The sequence below is a fragment of the Mya arenaria genome, chromosome 12, assembly GCF_026914265.1.
Source record: "Mya arenaria isolate MELC-2E11 chromosome 12, ASM2691426v1".
In the NCBI taxonomy this organism is placed as follows: domain Eukaryota; kingdom Metazoa; phylum Mollusca; class Bivalvia; order Myida; family Myidae; genus Mya; species Mya arenaria.
This window is the reverse complement of record NC_069133.1, coordinates 52,271,382-52,288,081: the sequence shown is the minus strand read 5'-3', so window position 1 is coordinate 52,288,081 and position 16,700 is coordinate 52,271,382. Positions and strand designations below refer to the sequence as shown.

General features: G+C 37.2%; 1 protein-coding gene across 1 annotated transcript in view; it reads left to right on the top strand.

Annotated features, from left to right (window-relative positions):
- The window catches only part of LOC128211894 (kinesin-like protein KIF15), an 81,985-nt gene that overhangs the window by 51,376 nt on the left and 13,909 nt on the right, over positions 1-16,700 (top strand). The window contains 5 exon segments of the mRNA XM_052917007.1: positions 546-605; positions 1,092-1,262; positions 2,913-3,119; positions 8,009-8,053; positions 8,376-8,432. Coding sequence (XP_052772967.1) covers positions 546-605; positions 1,092-1,262; positions 2,913-3,119; positions 8,009-8,053; positions 8,376-8,432 — 540 coding nt within the window.

The window sequence follows — 16,700 nt, the reverse complement described above, 5'->3', positions numbered from 1 at the left end:
ATGATTTAGGCTTGTTTTATTTTGTAAATTTATCCTTATATGTTTTCAGCGTTTTTTCTATGGGTTTGGCTTGTGAATGTGAAAAAACAACAAAAATAACAGCACTTGAAATAACCAAATACAATCAGTATTATATATACAGTGGATTTATTTCGAACGAAAGTTAAAAATTTGAATGGTTTAAGACTAGTTCTTAGTAGTGAGGAAGGCTTTGCATGCTTCTTTTATTTGATGATAAGACCCTGCATGCGCTCATGTTGAAAAAGATTAGTTTTCATTAGTGGAATTACGATTGAAAGTTCAGTGATTACATGTTATCTGCACTTAATAATATAGTCACCATCAATGTCACCTAGTAAAAAGAACAATCTTTAATGCAATATAATATCGCAACAGCATGACAGCACACATCAAAATAAACACTACAGCCATATACAGATACCCTCCATCAATCTCAATATGCTACCGCATCTAGCACAGGCTTTTGTAGGCAATTGCATTTTGTCATGCTTAGAATTGAAGGGAATTTGGTGATGGTGTTTCAGGAAACACAACAGGAGCAAGAACAGATAGTGAACCAGCTCAAAACAGAGGGAGCCTCTAAGGTTGGTCGGGAATTCGCTGTTGATTTGGAATTTCTATGAAATACATGTACAATGGTGTTTGAGATTTGACTTGCTTGTTTTTATTTTTTGCTTTGATTTATGAGCAGTGGCATGTGCAGCTTTTAAAGAAAGAAGCATTGTCATAGACATCTTCATTTCTCATGTTGTGATCGTCAATAGCCAAGAAGTTAATTTTGACCATGAATCAAGAAATCCTTACTTCAGAATGAAGACATTTGTTCAGAAACTTGTTCAGCATGGCAGCAATAACAAGAAAGAGCAAGTCCTATCATACTGGCTGAAACTGTTAATGAGTTATGCCTTTGATCACTGGAAAAATAGCTAAGCATTGATGTCTACAATAAGTTCTTGTAAACTGCTTGATCGATTCTATATTGCCCGCCCTTTATACTAATTTTGCATTTCGCACTATTTTATGAATATCCATAAAGCATACACATGGACTCTCACCAATCCTTCTTCCAGGCCCAGGAGGCTTTGAACCAGTTGCAAGAGAAACAGCAACTACAACAGCATGTTGAGAACCAAAAGAACAGAATAGAGGCGCTCGAGAGCACAGTTGATAAACATAAAGAGGTTTTAAAAGAGAGAGATAATGAGATTCAAACTCTTGACAGAAAGTTACAAGCTGCTGAGGTAACGGGGGACAAAGGCTCCATAATGTATGTTAAGAAATAATAATGCTTATATTCTAACTTGTCAGAAATCACCCACCAGAAATATTTAGCTCATCTGTTTTTTGGAGAGAAAAAGAGAAGGTTTTAGCTGCACATTAGAGGAATAAGGAAGGTTATACAACTTAAAGTTTTAGTGCAAGTTGGCATTTTCCCTTATAACTCCAACAGCCTTCATTTAATTCACTTCATACTTCACACAGTGGTTCAGGACAGTCACACAATAAGGTTACATAACTCCATATTATCCTAAATACAAGTTATGGCCCCTGATTGACTTAGGAACTTAGGTAAAAGATTTAGAGAACATATTGTCTGGTTCAAGTTAAAGGGCAAGTTGGGATTTTTACTTTATATTCACTCCTATACCCTTTGTTCAATTGAGTTCATACTTCACACAATTGTTGACAGCCATCGTACAAATAGGTTACATAACTCTTAAATACAAATTATAGCCATTGATAGCCTTAGAAAGTTTGGTTTAAGATTTAGGGCAACTTGAGATTTTAACTCAGATCTTAAATACTGTTCATCCAATGGACTTTATACTTCACACAGTTGTTCACACAATTATGTTACATGTCTTAATATTATCCTAAATATAAAAAATGGCCCTTGAATGACTTAAAAAGATTGGTTAAAGTTATCTTGATACTCTTATTTCACCTTTATTTTGCTGTTTTTTTTATTGTGTTTACAGGCACATATTACATCAATAATGCATTCCTTTCTCAGAAAAAGGGGCATATAGTTGAGCGCACTGTCCTACAACAGCTCTGGTTTGGTCGTAGCCTTTGTGTTGTTGTCCATGGAATCTCCGTAGTTCAAAAACTTAAACCCTAGCTTCACTCAAAATACATTAACATGAAACTTTGTACACAAGTGACACACTTGTAGCAAGGCCAATAAAGCTAGCTTTAATAATTTTCAACTTATTCCCCCTTAATTTGTACAAACTATACATTTTATAACCTACCCATAACTTCAGAACTATTAAAGATAATCACATGAAACTTTTATTCACCTTGAACCAGTGACAAAGCGTGTATGTGAAGCAAGGCATGTCCATTCTGGAATAGATAATTGTTGAGTTGTATCCCTTGTTTGAAAAAGGTAGCAATTGCATTTGTGGCTCTCATTGGTAATCATACACTAGTCATATATTACAGGATTGCCACTAATTTTGAAAGACAGGAATTGCTGTTGCTGTGGGAGACAACATTAAAGCTGGGAAACACTACATAAATTTATGTGTACCACAAGCACTTTTCTTACCTGGGCAATCCCATTTTTTTTCTTAAAAAAAGTGAGAATCTAAGCACTATTTATTTTCTGGGCATACAATGAGATGAGAAAAAGAGTAAATAAAGTATGAAGCATAAAAATGGTCATAAATGTAGTCTTATGATGACACTCATGTCCATAATAGTGTTCATGGCAAGTTTAGATTATGGTAAATACCCTATGTGGAATATTATTGTGACTAGGGTGGCTTGATATTTCTGTACAGATTATTGGTAAAAACAGCTTCTCTTTAAGCTTAAGTTGTTGATACCATAATAGTTCTTTTGATCATGATTAACATTCTTTCATAAATTTCTTATTGGAACAGGAGGAAACCATCAAGCTGTTTGGTGAACTAAAAAAGAAAAGCGAGGAGATTTGTGAGCTTCGACAGTCTCTTGAGACGGAGGGAGAGAAGTCCACCTTCTACCAGAAGGTGCAAGAAGAGCATGAAGGTGCGATAGCTGACCTCGAGAGGGAGATTGCTGACATAAGGGAGGAGCACATCATGCAGTTGGGAAAGAAACAGGCACAGGTGAAATAATACAAGATATCCTCCTATCCGATCAGTAACCAGTAGGCACAGCTATAACTGTGCACTATGCAGTGTTCCATTATATAACAATGATTTTCCCATATACCCTTGCTACTTATGTCTCGGTTACTGATAATATCCCAGTGATTGAAATTATACATAAATTGTGTTTTGCGATTGCTGTGTATAATTTTAATGACTTGTGTGATGGAAACAGTAGCTATTACTGACATATGATTGTCCCTAAACTCTGTGACGTTTATGAACAGGGGATTCAATTAAAACAAAAATCAGCCAGATAACATTACTCATATCAATTCGGTATCACTAACATCAAATCTACTGTCATTTATGTGGTGCACAGTCCACATAATTTATGACGTCAAAATGTTAGTGTTAGGCATGTTTTGCACCTTTCTCATGTGCCTTTCTCAAAGTATTCCCTGCGGGGTGCTCCATGCATCTGTGATGGTATTTCACCCATGCTTGTTAAACATTAACAAACCTGTCAGCAGGCAAATCCCTCTTAAGTGCTATTGTGGCGGACATCAGTTCTTCACTTGATTTAAACTTTTGCCCTCTTAACTGTTCTTTTGGCTGTGGGATGTAAGCAAAGTCCAATAGTGCAAGGTCAGGAATACGGTGGATGCTGTAAAACACTTGAAACCCAGAATCTCGATCTCCAGCTGTGTGAGTTTTGCTGTATGCGAGTGTGCATTGTCTTGGTGCCTTATGATGACCCTTGGATTCTCTTAAAAAGTGGGACGCTTCTTACACAGAGCATTCCTTACATCACGGCGAATTACCTGAAACGCATATTGATAGGCTATCATGTTTTGATATTTCACTATTATTACAAGCTATTAATATTAGGTTAATCAAATAACCAATATCATTAAAGAAGGTTTAAGGGACTATACACCAGATTGGAACCAAAAAAAGTTTTTTTCTGTAACGAATCTCGGGACAATTATTTAATAAAACGTTTTACTCTTTGATATCATAATTATAATTTTTTTTACTAAAATTGAAAAAAAAAAATGTGTCTGAGACCGGGTTCGAGCCAAAATTGCTGTCCAGTGTTGTATCCACTGTGCTACAAAGGCTAACCGTTAACAGTAGGAAAATTTAAGCTATATACCTAACTTGGTAATATCATTGACCAGCCAATCACGCATAAGGAATGAATTCTACTAGGTAGACATACCTAGTAATCTTTTTTAATGGAAAAATACGAAAAAAACTGCAAAAAATAAATTAATTGTAAACTGTGTGGTTCTTCAGTTAGTAAGTTCCAATTCATTGTACAAATCGATACCAAGTTAATGTCAGTTTTCAACAATTTTCTTTTTTTCCCGCTATTTCATCATACAGAGTGCAGCACCTTTAAAAACAAAAGTAGATAAAATAACTTTATTGCAAAGTTATAAATAAAATGATATGAAATATAACTGATCAGTAAATGAATTCTAGTCCATTTTAAACTATGAAAATCCAGGCCCCCATGACCCCTGGCAATTTTTCCTCTTATTTACAAAATCCTGTTGGCACCCCTGTGTACACAACTACATGTACATGCACATTTACGAGTTCACTTTTCAAAGTAGTCCATCATTTTTGTTTGCTTAACTCCAGTCTCTAAGTATCTCCCGCCTTGAAGAGGCGAGGGGATATAGTAATGGTAGGCGCGATTCCATGCGTGTGTGCGTGCGTGCGTGTGTGTGTGCGTGCATGTGTGCTTGCGTGTGTGCGTCCGTCCGACATTCATTTCTTTGCATTTCCTCTTACATTTCTCATGCGATTTCTACCAAACTTTCACAGATTGATGATCATAAAGTGAAGCAGCGCATATTGTCCTGCTTTTGCGATTCAACCATTTTTCAAAGAGTTATAGCCCTTTGTTTATTTTACATTTAAAATTGGTTTCTTCGCAACTTCTCTTACGTTTTTCATGCGATTTCTACCAAACTTTCACAGATTGATGACTATATAGTGACGCAGTGCATATTGTCTGGCTTTTGCGATTCAACCATTTTTGAAAAAGTTATTACCCTTTGTTTATTTTACATTTAAAATTGGTTTCTTCGCAACTCCTCTTACGTTTTTCATGCGATTTCTACCAAACTTTCACAGATTGATGATAATAATGTGAAGCAGCGCAAATTGTCGGGCTTTCCTGATTTAACCATTTTTGAAAGAGTTATTGCCCTTTGCTTATTTTACATTTAAATTGGTTTCTTCGCAACATCTCTTACATTTTTCATATGATTTCTACCAAACTTTCACAGATTGATGACTATATAGTGACGCAGTGCATATTGTCTGGCTTTTGCGATTCAACCATTTTTGAAAGTAGCCCTTTGTTTATTTTACATTTAAAATTGGTTTCTTCGCAACTCCTTTTACGTTTTTCATGCGATTTCTACCAAACTTTCACAGATTGATGATCATAATGTGAAGCAGCGCATATTGTCCGGCTTTCCTAATTTGACCATTTTTGAAAGAGTTATTGCCCTTTGCTTATTTTACATTTAAATTGGTTTCTTCGCAACTCCTCTTACATTTTTCATGTGATTTCTACCAAACTTTCACAGATTGATTATCATAAAGTGAAGCAGCGCATATTGTCTGGCTTTTTTGATTCTACCATTTTGAAAGAGTTATTGCCCTTTGGTTATTTAACATTTAAAATTGGTTTCTTCGCAACTCCTCTTACATTTTTCATGCGATTTCTACCAAACTTTCACAGATTGATGATCATAAAGTGAAGCAGCGCATATTGTTGGGCTTTCCTGATTTGACCATTTTTGAAAAAGTTATTGCCCTTTGGTTATTTTACATTAAAAATTGGTTTCTTCGCAACTCCTCTTACGTTTTTCATGCGATTTCTACCAAACTTTCACAGATTGATGACTGTATAGTGATGCAGCGCATGTTGTTGGGCTTTTGCGATTCAACCATTTTTGAAAGAGTTATTGCCCTTTGCTTATTTTACATTTAAAATTGGTTTCTTCGCAACTCCTCTTACGTTTTTCATGCGATTTCTACCAAACTTTCACAGATTGATGATCATAAAGTGAAGCAGCGCATATTGTCTGGCTTTCTTAATTCGACCAATTTAAATGTAAAATATTTTACATTTAAATTGGTTTCTTCGCAACTCCTCTACGTTTTTCATGCGATTTCTACCAAACTTTCACAGATTGATGATCATAAAGTGAAGCAGCGCATATTGTCGGGCTTTCCTGATTTGACCATTTTTGAAAGAGTTTTTGCCCTTTGGTTATTTTACATTTAAAATTGGTTTCTTCACAACTCCTCTTACGTTTTTCATGCGATTTCTACCAACTTCCACAGATTGATGATCATAAAGTGACGCAGCGCATATTGTCTGCCATTTGCGATTTGACCATTTTTGAAAGAGTTATTGCCCTTTGTTTATTTTGCATTTAAATTGGTTTCTTCTCAACTCCTCTTACGTTTTTTCATGCGATTTCTACCAAACTTTCACAGATTGATGATCATAAAGTGAAGCAGCGCATATTGTCTGGCTTTTGCGATTTGACCATTTTTGAAAGAGTTATTACCCTTTGCTTATTTTACATTTAAAATTGGTTTCTTCGTAACTCTTTTTACGTTTTTTATGCGATTTCTACCAAACTTTCACAGATTGATGACTATGTAGTGATGCAGCGCATATTGTCGGGAATTTGCGATTCAACCATTTTTGAAAGAGTTATAGCCCTTTGTGTATTTTACATTTAAAATTGGTTTCTTTGCAACTCCTCTTACGTTTTTCATGCGATTTCTACCAAACTTTCACAGATGACTATATAGTGATGCAGCGCATATTGTCAGGCTTTTGCAATTTGACCTTTTTTGAAAGAGTTTTATGTTCCTGAGAAACTATCCTTACCATTGAATGGCTTTCGTTACAAAAAATACCCCCATGTCTGTGACCGCTTTTGTTTAAATTGCATTAATTGTAATTCGTTTCACACCTTCAAGTGACAATGCAAACTGTAAATTCATAATAACTCGTGTTCTTTGTTGGTATTTGATAATTAACTTTGTAGTTATTACAGTATCTTTATTAATAGTGTCAATCATGATCAAAACCTTCGTCAATGTGTTATAAACATGGTTTCTCGATGAGTAAACATGCAGGGCAATCGTTTGATGTTATGTGCATTTTCATAGGATGACGGAAATATCCCAGGCCGTCATTCTTCTCCGTAAACTTCAGTATGCAATTAAAGCTGTGTATTGAAAAAAATTACCAGCGGAAGTGTCAGTGACAAGGGATTAGTGGCCGCTAATTAGTGTTTGTATGGCTTCATGAGGTAAAAAATTAGTGGCCGTGGCCGGGTTAGACAGTTGACCTCTTAATGCACATACTTTATATAGTACAAACGTACAGGGGGAATTTGGAGTGGCGGGATAAGGCAGGTGACCCTTTAAAGCAGGTGACTGTTCAACCAGGTTTGACTGTACTGTTAATGACATGCATTTACACTCACTGTCCATGACATGCATTTACACTCACTGTCCATGACATGCATTTACACTCACTGTCCATGACATGCATATTCACTCACTGTCCATGACATGCATTTACACTCACTGTCCATGACATGCATTTAAACTTTCACATACTGTCAATGGCATACATTATTTATGTTATGGTTGGCATATGATTGCATTGGGTTTTTGGGGGGGTTTTGACATAAAAAATATTGAACCTTTGTCAGGTAACTCATAGATGTTGATAATAATGAGTTTCCTAGTGATATTATTTTCAGCAAAGAAATTATCACATTCAGAGTAGAAATACATTTTAACAACAGAAAAATAGATTATATATGTACAGAGATGTTTGTCTGTTACAGATTGACCTGAATGAAGGTTTTGCCGAAGAAATTGTGGAACTCGAGGTAAGTGAAGGTTACACAGGATAATAATGGCTCTTGTTTTACAGTATTAACCAATGCGGTAAACACAATTTCATGATTATACCTCTTGTTCATAATCATGATTTTAACATTTAAGGTATTTTCTTTCTCAAAGAATGAGTTGAGCTTGCATTATAAAGTAATATTTGCGATGTACAAATTATGTAATAAATCAAATCTAGATATGGCTGCTTTGACCCTTCCTGTCTCTGGGTTGTATATGGGGATACTTATAACTTAAAATAATAGGTCTTGTTAATGCATGATTCATTAAATCCATAAGAATCATATGACTTTTTTACAGGGGATAAGGGCTCAGCTGCAGGATGAAAATGAGAATCTGAAAGTTCAAGTATCAAAGGTATCAATAAGTAAAGATCAATTTGCAAGTGAACATTCTTATGTCCCCTGTTAAATCTCCCCTTAATCTTTTAATTCTCTACCATTTTGTCTTCTCTCTTGGGTCTTATCCCTTAGATATTCCCTCTTTTGTCTTCCCTCTTTTTTTTTTTACATCTCCCCTCTTTTGTCTTCCCTCATATTTCTTATATCTTCCATCTTGTCTGATCTCTTATATATCCCCCGTTTTGTCTTCGCTCTGATATCTCCCCTGTTTTGTCTTCCCTCTTATCTCTTACATCTCCCCTCTTTTGTCTTCCCTCTTTGCTCTTATATCTTCCCCCTTATATCTCCCTTCTTGTCTTATCTCTTATATTTCCCCTCTTTCGTCTTCCCTCTTATCTCTTATTTCTCCCCTCTTTTGTCTCACCTCTTATCTCTCAAATTTTCTTCTGATGTCATTCCTGTTATCGCCCCTTTGATGTGTTAAATCTTCCCTCTTACATCTCCACTCGCTTGTCCCCCTTTTTGTCTTCCCTCTTACCTCTCCAATCTTAGGTCAACTCCCCTTGTGTATTCTCTATCACTGCAGTCTTATGTCTCCCCTCTTATGTCTTATCTCTTATGACTCCCTTCATATGTCCCCCCTCTAAAGTCTTGCCCTCATATCTCCCTCTTAAGCCTCCCTCTTATATCTCCCTCTTAAGTCTTCCTTCTTATATCTCCCTCTTAAGCCTCCCTCTTATATCTCCCTCTTAAGTCTTATGTTTTACCTCTTACATTTCCCCTCTTAAATCTCCTATCTTATCTCTTAAGTCTTTCCTTTTATATCTCCCTCTTAAGTCATTCCTCTTATATCTCCCTCTTAAGACTTTCCCTCTTCTTTTCCACTTTCGTCTTATCTATATTGTCTCTCTTAGTTTGTCTTCCCTCATATCTTTTAAGTGTTCCCTCTAATCTCTCCCCTCTTATCCTCATATGTCTTCCCTTCTAATGTCTCCTCCCTTTTGTGTTCTCTCTTATATCTTCCCTCTAATGTGTCCCCTCTTATGTCTTCCCCTCTTAGGAGACCCCCCCCCCCCTATTAAGTCTTCCCTCTTATGTTTCCCTCCTATGTTTCCCCTCTTAAGTCTCCCTGCTTATGTTTCCCCTCTTGGTATCCCCTCTTAAGTCTTGCCCTCTTATATCTCCCTCTTAAGCCTCCCTCTTATATCTCCCTCTTAAGTCTTGCTTCTTATACCTCCCTCTTAAGTCTTCCCTTTCATATTTCCCTCTTTAGTCTTCCACTTATTTAACGCTCTTTCGTCATTCCTCTTTTGTCTTATCTCTATTGCCTCCATTAGGTTTGCGTTCCTTTTACCTCTTAAGTTTCCCCTCTAATGTCTCTCATCTTATTATGCCCCCCTTCGAAGAAGAGGGGTATATTGCTTTGCACATGTCGGTCGGTCGGTTGGTCGGTCGGTCAGTTGGTGGGTCTGTCGGTAGACCAAAGCATGTCCGAGTGATAATTCAACAATTCCTTGACGTATGGTCATAAAACTTGACATGAAGATAGGGCCTGACCAGTAGATGACCCCTATTTATTTGTCATCGGGTCAAAGGTCAAGGTGACAGTGACCTTAAATGGTAAAAGGATTTTAAAGCTTGTCCAAGGGATTTATCAACAATGCCTAGACCTATGGTCATCAAACTTGACATGGGGGCTTGGCTTGACCTATTGATTTTAGGGGTCATCTGGTCAAAGGTCAAGGTCACAGTGACGTTGAATGATACAAGGTTGTCCGATTGGTAATTATGCCCCCCTTCGAAGAAGAGGGGTATATTGCTTTGCACATGTCGGTCCGTCGGTCTGTCAGTAGACCAAAGCTTGTCCGAGTGATAACTTAATAATTCCTGGACGTATTGTCACCAAACTTTACATGAATGTTAGGCATGACCAGAAGATGACCCCTATTGATTATAGGGGTCAAAGGTGAAGGTCACAGTGACCTTTAATGGTCAAAGGAATTTAAAGCTTGTCTGAGTGATAACTCAACAATGCCTAGACCTATGGTCATCTTACTTGACATGGAGGCACAGTGACCTTGAATGTAAAAAGGTTCTTAGAGTGATAACTTGACAATACCTGCATCCCTGGCCCTCAAACTTGACCTGGGGGTTGGGCCTGACCTATAGATGACCACTTGTATATTAAGGGTCATCAAGTTAAAGGTCAAGGTCACAGTGACCTTCAACTCAAAAAGCTTGTCTGTGTGATAACTTGACAATGCCTGCAACCATGACCCTCAACTTGACATTTAGGTTTTGGGTGACCAGTTGATGACTCCTATGGTTTTTGAGGTCAAAGGTCATGGTCATATCTCATATTCATCATTAAAATTTTGTTATATTTACTTATTTTCTGCTGCTAAGAGGATGCAATTTTATCTGCAAATATCAGTCATCATCTGAACATGATTAAAAAGTGTACCTACTATCCTCACACTTTGAATGGTCATAAGTTTAAAACTGCCTCAATGGCATCTAATGTCAATGACAAATCAGTTATCATTTCGGTCCATGCATATTTCATTCAATTGTCCAAATAATCCTGATAACATTGCGCTCAGGGGGGCATAATGTTTGACAAACATCTCTTGTTTGACAATGCCTGCACCCATGGCCCTCAATCTTGACTTTGAGGTTGGGTCCGACCAGTTGATGACCCCTATTGATTTTGGGGTTCATCTGGCCAAAGGTCAAGGTCACATTGACCTTGAATGATAAAAAGTTGTCTGAGTGATAACTTGACAATGCCTTCACCCATGGCCCTCAAACTTGAATTGGAAGTTCGGCCTGACCACTAGATGACACCTTTTGATTTTGGGGGTCATCGGGCTAAAGGTCAAGGTTACATTGACCTTGAATGATAAAAGGTTGTCCGAGTGATAACTCGACAATGGCTGCACCCATGGCCCTCAAACTTGAATATTTGGTTGGGCTTGACAAGTTGATGACCCCTATTTATTTTGGGGGTCATCGAGTCATAGGTCAAGGTCACATTGACCTTGAATGATACAAGGTTGTCCGATTGGTAACTCGACAATGCCTGCACCCATGGCCTTCAAACTTGAAATGTAGGTTGGGCCTGACCAGTTGATGACCCCTATATACTATGGGGTCATCAGGTCAAAGATCAAGGTCACAGTGACCTTGAAGACAAACTCAACAATTCCTGGACTTATGATCATCAAACTTGACATGAAGGTTGAGTCTGACCAGCAGATGATTCCTCTTGATTTTGGGTTTCATCGGGTCAAAAGTCAAGGTCACAGTGACCTTTGACACGAAAAAGTTAACAAAGCTTCTCCCAGTGATATCTCAACAAAGCCTGGACCTATGATCATCAAACTTGACTAGGGGGTTGGGCCTTAACTGTAGATGACTCTTTTTAATTTAAGCGGTCAGGTCAAAGGTCAAGGTCACAGTGACCTTGAACGCAAAAGCCTGTCTGTGTGATAACTTGACACTGCCTGCACCCATGGCCCTAAAACTTGACTTGAGTTCCATGTATATTTCATTCAATTGCCCAAATAATCCTGACAACATGGCGCTAAGGGGGGGGGGGGGCATAATGTTTGACAAACATTTCTTGTTCTTATATGTCTTACCTATTATGTCTCCCCTCTAATGACTTCCCTCTTATGTAGCCCCTCTTATCTCTTATGTCCTTCCTCTCATGTCTTATCTCCTATCTTATATCTTATGCCTCCCATCTAATCTCTTATGGTTCCAGTCTTATTTCTTATGTCCCCCTCATATCCGTAAATGCAATCCTATGTCTTCCCTGTTTCTTGTCTTATTTCTTATGTCTCCTGTCTTATCTCTTATGTTTCCCCTCTTAAGTCTTCCCTCTTATATCTCCCTCTTTTATCTTTCCTCTTTTGTTTTATCTCTATTGCCTTCCCTAAGTTTGTCTTCCCTCTTATCTCTTTAGTCATCCCTTTAATGTCTCTAATTTCATTCTTATATGTCTTACCTCTTATGTCTCCCCTCTAATGACTTTCCTCTTATGTAACCCCTCATACCTCATTCCTCTTATGTCTTATCTATTGTGTTTCCTGTCTTATCTCTTATGCCTGCAATCTTATCTCTGATGTTTCCTGTCTTATTTCTTATGTCTGCCCTCTTATCTCTACAGGCAATCCTCGTATGTTCCCCCTCTTATGACTTCCCTCTTATGTTTCCTGTATTATTAGTCGTTTCTGGGCGCCGAATATATTTGATATTACTTTAGAATTATTCCAACTAAGGGACTAGTTCATAAATTGCAGAACAATGCTTTCAATATTTTCCACGTTGCATGATAAAATGTGGAGTTTAGTATGTTTTATAAAACTTTACACTTTAATTGATAATGAAACCTTATATTATAATAGCCCTGCTTATCATTTTAAAATTTTTGATTTTAAATACCAACTCAATCAAACAACTCGGCCATTTCCGGCAAGCTTCGAGATAGATACTGGACGAGATGTTCTGATTGATACCAACTTCCTCCAAAATAGATGAAGGTTACACAGTACTATAACAATATCCTTTATGTTTCTAAACCTCCTACGCAGTAATATCCCTTGGCGACAGCAAAAAGGCGAGTTTTGAAAAATTAACATTGAGCTTAATTGTTTGTTTTGAAAATGTCATTCAAAAGAATGAACTCCAGATAATTCCCTCTTAATGTATAGTATTTTTATCCCCGTTCTATTTACTCATAAGAGTAAAATGTGTTACAAAAACATATACAATATATAAAGCCAGGAATTCATATAACATGCTGGTACAAATAAAAGGTGAATTTCAAGAGACATGTGTATATTTTTGGTATAATTTAGTTTGAACCAGAGGATTAGCTTGGAAAAAACTGAATATCTATAATTCCGGGATTAAACTATTGTACCAATATTATCAACCATAATGTCCTTCGAACATATGTATACCCAACATATTATCATTGAAATAATAACCATTTTTTGGTTATCTACATGCACGTTTTTTTTTCAAATTTTATTGCGCCGACTTGATGCTATGCATCAATTTTTTTCTTGTCTCTTATGTCTCCCCTTTTACATGACTCCCCTCTTTTCTCTTTTAACTCCCTTCTATGAGACAACCGTCTTATCTCTTATGTCTCCCCTCTTACTAGACTCCCATATTTTCTCTTTGTCTCCCCTCTATGAGACTACCCTCTTAACTTTAATGTCTCCCCTCCAATCTCATATGTTTCCTGTCTGATGTCTCCCCTCTTATCTCTAAAATATATCTCCTCTCTTATGTCTTCCCTCTTATGTCTCCCTCTTACATCTACTGTCTTACCTCATATGTCTCTCTTCTTATTCGGCTCCCCTTTTACCTCTTATGTCTTCCCTCTTATGTCTACGTCTTATGTCTATCTACATATGTCTTTCCTCTAATGTCTTCCCTCTTATGTCTCCCGTCTTACAAGACTCCCCACTTATGTCTGCCCGATAACAAAGACACCCCTCTAATCTCTAATGTTTCCTCTCTTATGCCCCCCTCTTAAGTATTCACTCTTTTGTCTTCCTCATATCTCTTAACTCTATCTTTGTATATCTTACCTCTTGTGGCTCCCTTTTTACATCTCCTGTCTTTTCTCTTATGTCACCCCTCTTACAAAACTCCCCTCTTATCTCTTATGTCTAACCTCTTATGTCTCCCCTTTTGTCACCCCTCTTATATCTTAAGTCTATCCTCTTGTCTCCCCTCTCAAGTCTACCCTCTTATGTTTTACCTCTTACATTTCCCCTCTTAAATCTCCTATCTTATCTCTTAAGTCTTTCCTTTTATATCTCCCTCTTAAGTCATTCCTCTTATATCTCCCTCTTAAGACTTTCCCTCTTCTTTTCCACTTTTGTCTATCTATATTGTCTCTCTTAGTTTGTCTTCCCTCATATCTTTCAAGTGTTCCCTCTAATCTCTCGCCTCTTATCCTCATATGTCTTCCCTTCTAATGTCTCCTCCCTTTTGTGTTCTCTTATATCTTCCCTCTAATGTGTCCCCTCTTATGTCTTCCCCTCTTAGGAGACCCCCCCTATTAAGTCTTCCCTCTTATGTTTCCCTCCTATGTTTCTCCTCTTAAGTCTCCCTGCTTATGTTTCCCCTCTTTTGTATCCCCTCTTAAGTATTCCCTCTTATGTTTCCTTCTTAAGACTACCCTCTTATGTTTCCCATCTTATATATCCTCTCTTAAGTATTCCCCTTTTAAGTCTCCCCACTTCCCGTCTTAAGTCTCCCCTCTTATGTTTCTCTTATGTTTTCACTCTTATATTTCTCCTCTTATGTCCTCCTCGTAAGACTCCCCTTTTATGTCTCCCCTTTTATGTTTCCCCTCTTAATTCTCCCTTTTTACTTTTTCCCTGTTAAGTCTCCCTGCTTATGTATCCCCTCTTATGTTCCCCTCTTCTTTTCCCTATTAAGTCACCCCTCTTATGTTTCCCTTCTTATGATTTCCCTCTAAGGTCTCTCCTTGTTTGTCCTGCTCTTAAGTATCCCCCTTTAAGTCTCCTCTCATAAGTCTACCCTCTTATGTATTCCAATTTATGTTTCCCCTTTTATAATTTCCCTCTTGTGTTTCCGCTGGAATATTTCCCCTTCTTAAGTTTCCCCTCTTATATCTTCACTTTTATGTCTCCACTTTTATTCTTCCATTCGGATGTTTCTCCACTGCCTTATGCTGGAAAAACATCTTGTTATTTTGCCCTTTGATATCTATCATGGATTCATATTGCTTTAATTATTTAGATATCATGACTCAAAGTACCACATAGAAATAGTTGTAATATGAATGTTTTAGCTACTAAGGTGAAGGTTGAGTTCGTTTAGGCTATTTTCTTAAAAAGGAATGCTTGAAAAGATCAAAAATGACTATTTTTCAGAACAATGATGCAGCTGAAATTTTACTTAAGAAAGTCATTTCTGTTGGTGACAAGTTCTTAATACAGTCTCCAGTCATTTTCTGTATTTTTCCAACTCTATATAACTTACGGTAACTCCTATAATCACTGGGGTCCTGGTTAGTCAAACGAAAAACGAATTTATGACGACAGCTGGTCAAGCATTGCTGTTGATAGTGTCATGGATTATTGGAGATTTGTATACACAAAACAATACACATGCTAGATAGACTTGTTATAATTCACGTAAAGTGAACTGTAATTACACGGTAAGTTTTATTATTTTCGATTGCAATTACGTCTAACATCATAATAGGCACGTCTTGTTTGTAAAGAATTTCATATTTTTCATAATTTGTTAAGTTAGTAGTGTATGTAAAAAATAAAAAGCTGTCACTCATTTATCTCAATTGTTTAGTATGCATTACATATAAAATTATATTTATGTAATCACTTCTTTCGATAACTTATCGATTTAAAAAAAATCGTAAATGATTTAAGCACTGTAAGTGTATAAAAATATAATACATGTACAACCAATGAATTTCTGATAATGTCATGGATTTGCAGACGACCCATTTAACAATGTCATGCATATATGTCGACAGGGTCAAGGATTCTTGCCAAGGCAATGGACCTGTCTTTCGAAGAAGAGTCATCCTTTTTCGAAGAAACTGACATATCATTCAACGTGGAGGTGAACAGTGAGTACGATGGGCATAACGACGACAACAACAACCCCCAAAAGAAAGCCTATAGCTGTACGGACTGTAACTACAAAACTTACAGCTCTGGAAACCTAAGTAGGCATAGGCGAGCAGTTTACCAAAAGGTCAGATTCGAGTGTATTACGTGCATAAAAAGCTATGCCAATGATCTGTGTGAACACACTCGAAGCGTGCATCACGGGTCAAGTTTTATGTGTGAGGTATGTTCCAGGGCGTATTGTAGCAGAAAGTCATTGAACACACATAGATGGTGTGTGCACTCTTCTGATGCTCAGAAATATCACTGCTCATCGTGCAACAAAGACTACACAAACAAAGACCACTATCACGGTCATGTAAACAAACATATGGATCTAAAGGTGTTCACATGCAGTCGTTGTGATAAACGATTCTATTACAAGCCAAGTCTTAGAAAACACCAGTCTACATGTCAAAAAGGCAAAATTTTCACTTGTGATGTGTGGCAAATGACTGGCATCGCATGTAACCTTGAAAGACCACATTGCCGGCAAACATGAGGAAAAGGTCAATGTGTGCGCCTGTGGAAAGGCTTTTTCGTGGCTGTCATCATCCTAGTGCTATCATCTATAGATATCCTACTTTCATCACCAC